Source organism: Herpailurus yagouaroundi, unplaced genomic scaffold (genome assembly GCF_014898765.1).
Source record: "Herpailurus yagouaroundi ecotype Mexico unplaced genomic scaffold, PumYag 196, whole genome shotgun sequence".
NCBI classification, from domain to species: Eukaryota; Metazoa; Chordata; class Mammalia; order Carnivora; family Felidae; genus Herpailurus; species Herpailurus yagouaroundi.
Genome location: NW_024412427.1, coordinates 36,988,083 through 36,995,626, shown reverse-complemented (window position 1 = coordinate 36,995,626; position 7,544 = coordinate 36,988,083). Strand labels below are relative to the sequence as shown.

Here is a 7,544-nt window from a genome sequence, read left to right as displayed (position 1 = left end):
TTTTTGGGGGGACAGAGAGAGACAGAGCATGAACGGGGGAGGGGCAGAGAGAGAGGGAGACACAGCATCGGAAACAGGCTCCAGGCTCTGAGCCATCAGCCCAGAGCCTGACGCGGGGCTCGAACTCACGGACTGCGAGATCGTGACCTGGCTGAAGTCGGACGCTTAACCGACTGCGCCACCCAGGCGCCCCTAAAAGTTTTTTTCCCCTCTAGAAACTGTTGTTTCTCTAATCTGCTGCCAGGGCCCATTTCCCAACAGACCCCAGCAGATATAAGGCTGTTTTGTTTTGGTCCTATTTATGCTGCTTAGTGTGACTCGTCACATGTTTTCTAAAGAGATATTACTATGTGTGGCTGAAGAATGTCATGGAGGGTTTTTGTTCTTACGGTATTGGCAGTGTTCCTCTGGTTCCGAGGGTTGGGGTCCCGACTGGATGGGCAGCGGCAGTAGTGTAGAACAGTGACAGAGCAGGTGTGAGTGTCTGTTTTGTGGCTGCGAACCCAATGATGGGAAAAAGAAACTGGCTGGTCAGTGACATTGTTAATTTTGCTTCTCCAATAGGAAGGAAATCGAGATTTTAAAGAGAGACAAGGAAAAGGTCTGCTCTGAAATGGAGGAACTCAACAAACAGGTCAGGTATTGACTCCTGCATGACGCTTAACACCACTCTCCTTTTTTCATTATTTTGAGATCATTTCAAACTTACAGAAAGGAAGGACAGAACTTTTTTCTGAAATATTTGAGAGTGATTTGCCAAGCCATCCGTCCCTTCCCTGACTCAAAGGATATGAACGTGGATGCAATGGTGCTGTCTGAGCCTCCACCCCATTGAGCTTTGCCAGCTGTCCTCTCACCTTCAGAGGTGAGAGGTGAGAGGTGGCTCCTTCAGTTGGTTCTTGGTTTTTAGGACCAGGGTGCTTTTGAAGACTATAAACAGTTATTTTGTAGGAAGTAACTCTGTTTGGTTTGTCTGATGTTTTCTTGTGATTAGATTTAGATTAGGTCTCTTTGTCCCATAATTTGTCCCATTACTAGTGATGTTGGCTTTGATTCCTGGTTAGGTGGTGTTGGCCAGGCTTCTCCACAGTAAGGTTACTTTTCCCTTTGTTATGGTGAGTATTGTATGGTAGATACTTTAATATTATGTAAATACCCCATTCCCCATCGAATTCTTACCCTTTATTTTAGCATCCTTTATTTCTTGCTGTGATGGTGGCCAGTTGGTAACTAATTCCACCATTCCTTTTATGTTTATTGGTATTTCAAATGTGTAAGGAAGAGCTTTCTTTTCACTTATTTATTCATTACATTATCCTATTACTATCCTAGGTTCCTGCTTTTTCTCAATGGGTTGTAATACATTACTATCAGTATTTATTTTCGTGCTCAAATTGTCTCAGATTTGGCCAATGAGAGCCCCTTCTCAGTGGTTTCTGGTCCTCCAGATGAACCTTGATCATTTTTTGAGCACTTCTTTACTTTCTGGTACCCCCAGATATTCCAAGTTCATCTAATACTTCCCCTGCCTGAGCCCTATAATCAGCTACTCCCCCAAGGAGCTTCTGGTGACTGTTAGTGTAGAATAGTGTTTGGAGACCAAGACCTGGGCACCAGGAGTGCCCACTGCTCCTGGGGTGTCACTACTTCCAGGCATAGTTAGTGGATAGTTACGGAGTGTGTATGTACTTAGAGTTTCATCAATGAATGTGCATGTAGTTTCATGAATATTTATTTATATCTGTCTCTCTGTTGAAAATCATGAATTCAAACCCATATATGCAGTTCCCACCTAATATCTTAGGGATGATCCTAGTTTCTCCCTTTCTATATTTGTAACTCATATCTCCAACAGTGAGAATCCTTGTTTCTATCCTCAGAAGATGTACTTACTGTTGATTAGTCTCCTTTATCCCATGCATAAATGCCCTTCCTGTTTTGTTTCAGCACTGACCCCACACTAGTCCTCTCTCTGCCCTCTTACACGGATGCTTTCATATTTGGTCTCCTTTAGTGGTTTTTGGGTGGATTATTAAGGAGGAAGCACACAAGCTGGGATGTGTCATTCTTGTTTTTCTTTATTCTTTTTTAAATTGGTATTGTTATTAATGATTATAGACTCATGTAGTTATAAGAAATATAGAGAAATCCTTTTAACACTTTGACCAGTTTCCCCCAACGGTAACATTTATTTAAATTTCACTTAGTTAACATACAGTGTAATATTAGTTTCAGGTGTACAATATAGTGATTCATCACTTACATACAACACCTAGTGCTCATCATGATAAGGGTACTCATTAGTCCCCATCACTTATTTCACCCATCCCCCCACCCACCTCCATTCTGGTAACCATCAGTTCTCTATAGCTAAGAGTCTGTTTCTTAGTTTGCTTCTCTCTTTTTTTCTCTATGCTCCTTTGTTTTGTTACTTAAAATTTTTTTTAACATTTTACTTATTTTTGAGAGAGACAGAGTGCAAGCAGGGAAGGGTCAGAGAGAGAGGGAGATACAGAATCTAAAGCAGGCTCCAGGCTATGGGCTGGAGCCCAACACAGGGCTTGAACCCACAAACTGTGAAATCATGACCTGAGCCAAAGTGGGACAGTTAACCAACTGAGCCACCCAGGTGCCCCTCCTTTGGTTTGTTTCTTAAATTCCGCATACGAGTGAAACTATATGGTATTTGTCTTTCTGTGATTTATTTCACTTAGCATTATACTCTCTAGCTCCATTGTGTCATTGCAAATGGAAAGATTTTATTCTTTTTTATGGCTGAATAATATTCCAGTGTGTGTGTGTGTGTGTGTGTGTGTGTGTGTGTGCGCGTGTGTATACTTACAAACATACACTCCACATCTTTTTTATCCACTCATCAGTCAGTGGACACTTGAGCTATTTCCATAATGTGGCTATTGTAGATAATGCTCCCATAAACATTGGAGTGTATATATGCCATTGAAATAGTATTTTTAGTATATATACTGTTGAATTAGTATTCTGTGGATAAATACCTAGTAGCGTGGCTGCTGGATTACAGGGGAGTTCTATTTCTAAGTTTTTGAGGAACCTCCATGCTGTTTTCCAGAGTGGCTGTACCAGTTTGCATTCCCACCAACAGTACAAGAGTGTTCCCCTTTCTCCACATCCTCGCCAGTGCCTGTTGTTTCTTGTATTGTTGATTTTAGCCATTCTGACAGGTGTGAGGTGATATATCATTGTAGCTTTGATTTGTATTTCTCTGGTAATGAGTGATGTTAATCATCTTTTCCTGTGTCTGTTGACCATCTGAATGTCTTCTTTGGAAAAATGTCTATTCATGTGTTCTTCCCATTTTTATTTATTTATTTTTTTTTTCTTTAATTTTTTTTTTCAACGTTTTTTATTTATTTTTGGGACAGAGAGAGACAGAGCATGAATGGGGGAGGGGCAGAGAGAGAGGGAGACACAGAATCGGAAACAGGCTCCAGGCTCTGAGCCATCAGCCCAGAGCCCGACGCGGGGCTCGAACTCCCGGACCGCGAGATCGTGACCTGGCTGAAGTCGGACGCTTAACCAACTGCGCCACCCAGGCGCCCCATCTTCCCATTTTTAAATTGGATTGTTTTTTGGCTGTTGAGTTTGATAAGTTCTTTATATATTTTGGATACTAACCTTTTATCAGATATGTCATTTGCAAATATCTTCTCCCATTCCATAGGCTGCCTTTTAGTTTTGTTGATTGTTTCCTTCATTCTATAGAAGCTTTTTATTTTGATGAAGTCCCAATAGCTTATTTTTGCTTTTGTGTCCCTTGCCTCAGGAGGCATATGTAGAAAGAAGTTGCTATGGCTGATCTCAGAGACATTACTGCCTATGCTCTCTTCTAGGATCTTTCTGGTTTCAGGTCTCACATTTAGGTCTTTAATCCATTTTAAGTATAATTTGGTGCATGGTGAAAGAAAGTAGTCCAGTTTCATTCTTCTGCATGTCTCTGTCCAGTTTTCCTAGCACCATTTGTTGAAGAGACTGTCTCTTTCCCAATGGATATTCTTTCCTGCTTTGTCAAAGATTAAATGACCATACAGTTGTGGGTTCATTTCTGGGTTTTCTATTCTATTCTATTGATGATTGTGTCTATTTTTGTGACAGTTCCATACTGTTTTGATTACTACAGCTTTGTAATATAGCTTGAAGTCCAGAATTGTGATGTCTCCAGCTTTGCTTTTCTTTTTCAGGATTGCTTTGGCTATCTGGTGCCTTTTGTGGTTCCATACAAATTGTAGGGTTTCTTGTTCTAGTTCTGTGAAAAATACTGTTGGTATTTGGAAAGGGATTCTATTAAATGTGTAGATTGCTTTTGGTAGTATAGATATATACTATATATACTATAAATATATATAGATATATCTGGTAGCATAGATATAACATATAGATATATATTTTAACAATATTTGTCCTTACCCATGCACATGGAAGTCTTTCCACGTTTTTGTGTCATTTTCAGTTTCTTTCATCAGTGTTTTATAGTCTTTCAGCTCTTTGGTTAGGTTTATTCCTAGGTATCTTATTGTCTTTGTGTAATAATAAATGGGACTGATTCCTTAATTTCTCTTTCTGCTCCTTCATTATGTCTAAAATGCAGCAGATTTCTGTGCATTGATTTTGCATCCTGCAACTTTACTGAATTCTTTTATCAGTTCTAGCAGTTTTTTTGTGGAGTCTTTTGGGTTTTCTCTATATAGTATCATATCATCTGCAGATGGTGAGAGTTTCACCTCTTCCTTGCCAGTTTGGACGCTTTTTATTTCTTTTTGTTGTCTGATTTCCATGGCTAGGACTTCTAGTACCATCTTGAATAAAAGTGGTGAGAGTGGACATTCCTGTCTTGTTCCTGATCAGAGAGGAAAAGTTCTCAGTTTTCAAATGCCATTGAGGATGATTCTAGCTCTGGATTTTGCATATATGACCTTTATCATGTTGAGGTATGTTCCCTCTAAACCTACTGTGTTGAGAGTTTTTATCATGAATGGGTGTTGTACTTTATCAAATGCTTTTTCCTCATCTATTGAAATGATCATATGGTTCTTACCTTTTCTTTTATTAATGCAATGTGCCACATTGATTGATTTGCAAATATTGAACCAGGCCTGCAACCCAGGAATAAATCCCACTTGATCATGGTGAATTATTCTTTTAATGTATTGTTGGATTTGTTTTGCTAGTATTTTATTGAGAATTTTTACAATCATGTTCATCAGAGAAACAGGCCTGTAGTTCTCTTTTTTAGTGGAGTCTTTGGTTTTGGTATCAGGGTAATGATAGAATGAATTTGGCAGTTTTCCTCCCTTTTCTAGTTTTTTGAATAGTTTGATAAGAATAGGTATTAACTGTTCTTTAAATGTTTGGTAGAATTGGGGCACCTGGGTGGCCAGTGGGTTAAGTGTCTGACTCTTGGTTTAGGCTCAGGTCATGACGTTGCAGTTTCTGAGTTCAGAGTTCAAGCTCCATATCAGGCTCTGCACTGACAGCAGAACCTGTTTGGGATTCTCTCTGTCTCCCTCTCTCTCTGCCTCTCCCCTGCTCATGTGCTCACTTTCTCTCTCTCTCTCTCCCTCTCTCTCTCCCTCTCCCTCTTCTTTTCCCTCTCCCTCTCCCTCTCTCTCAAAATAAAGAAATAAATTTTAAAAAAAAATTTGGTAGAATTTGCCTGTGAAGCCATCTGATCCTAGAGTTTTGTTGGGATATTTTTGATTACTGATTCAATTTCCTTGCTGGTTATCAGTCTGTTTAAATTTTTTCTTTTTTCAGTTTTAGTAGGCTATATGTTTCTAGGAATTTATCCATTTCTTCCAGGTTGTCCAGTTTGTTGGCATATAATTTTTCATAGTTTGTATTTCTGTGGTGTTGGTTATTTCTCCTCTCCCATTTGTGATTTTATGTATTTGGGTCCTTTCTCTTTTATTTTTTGATTAGTCTGGCTGGGGGATTATTAATTTTATTAACTTTTCAAAGAACTACCTCCTGGTTTCATTGATCAGTTCTGCTTTTTGTTTTGTTTTGGTTTTTAGTTTCTATATAATTTGTATCTGTTCTAATCTTTATTATTTCCTTCCTTCTACTGGTTTTGGGGCTTTTTTGTTTTTCTTTTTCTCACTCCTTTAGGTATAAGGGTGGGTTGTTTATTTGAGATTTTTCTTGCTTCTTGAGGTAGACCTGTATTCCTATAAACTTCCCTTATATGACTGCTTTTGCTGCATCCCAAAGGTTTTGAATCTTCCACTGGTAATATTTTACAAAACTATAGTATAATATATATATTAGTCTGCTAAGGCTGCCATAACAAAATACCACAGACTGAGTGGCTTACACAACAGAAATATATTTCCTTACAATTCTCAAGGTTAGAGGTCCAAGATCAAGGGGTTGGTGGGTTAATTTCATGAAGCCTCTCTTGTAAAATTTTTTTTAACGTTTATTTATTTTTGAGACAGAGAGAGACAGAGCATGAACGGGGGAGGGTCAGAGAGAGAGAGGGAGACAAGAATCTGAAACAGGCTCCAGGCTCTCAGCTGTCAGCACAGAGCCTGACACGGGGCTTGAACTCATGAACTGCGAGATCATGACCTGAGCTGAAGTTGGATGCTTAACCGACTGAGCCACCCAGGTGCCCCTGAAGCCTCTCTTGTAGATGGCTGTCTTCTTCCTGTGTCCTCATGTGGTCTTCCCTCTTACATGTTGGTATCCTAATCTCTTCTTAATAGGACACTATCAGATTAGAGCGCGTTCATAGCATCTCTTTTTCCCTTAATCACCTCTTTAAAGACCCTGTCTCGGGAGGAGGGAAGATGGCGGCGTAGGAGGACGCTGGGCTCACCGCGCGTCCTGCTGATCACTTAGATTCCACCTACACCTGCCTAAATAACCCAGAAAACCACCAGAGGATTAGCAGAACGGAGTCGCCGGAGCCAAGCGCAGACGAGAGGCCCACGGAAGAGGGTAGGAAGGGCGGCGAGGCGGTGCGCGCTCCACGGACTGGCGGGAGGGAGCCGGGGCGGAGGGGCGGCTCGCCGGCCAAGCAGAGCCCCCAAGTCTGGCTTGCAAAAAGCAGAGGGGCCTGATGGACTGATTTCCGACAGCAAGCGCGACTTAGCGGCTGGGAGGTCATAAGTTAACAGCTCTGCTCAGAAAGCGGGAAGGCTGGAGGACAAAGGGAAGGAAAGCTGCTGAGCCCCCCGACGACAGAGCTCAGTTTGGTGGGGAACAAAGGCGCTCGCCAGCGCCATCTCCCCCGCCCATCCCCCAGCCAAAATCCCAAAGAGAACCAGTTCCTGCCAGGGAACTTGCTCGCTCCGCGCAAACACCCAACTCTGCGCTTCTGCGGAGCCAAACCTCCGGCAGCGGATCTGACTCCCTCCTGCTGCCACAGGGCCCCTCCTGAAGTGGATCACCTAAGGAGAAGCGAGCTAAGCCTGCCCCTCCTGCCCCTGTGCACCTTGCCTACCCACCCCAGCTAAGACGCCAGATCCCCAGCATCACAAGCCTGGCAGTGTGCAAGTAGCCCA

General features: G+C 41.7%; 1 protein-coding gene across 2 annotated transcripts in view; it reads left to right on the top strand.

Annotated features, from left to right (window-relative positions):
* The window catches only part of NINL (ninein like), a 182,216-nt gene that overhangs the window by 140,545 nt on the left and 34,127 nt on the right, over nt 1–7,544 (top strand). For both annotated transcript variants that reach the window (XM_040447923.1, XM_040447922.1), the window contains one exon: nt 565–634. In XM_040447923.1, the coding sequence (XP_040303857.1) occupies nt 565–634 (70 nt within the window). The remainder of the gene's footprint in view (nt 1–564; nt 635–7,544) is intronic.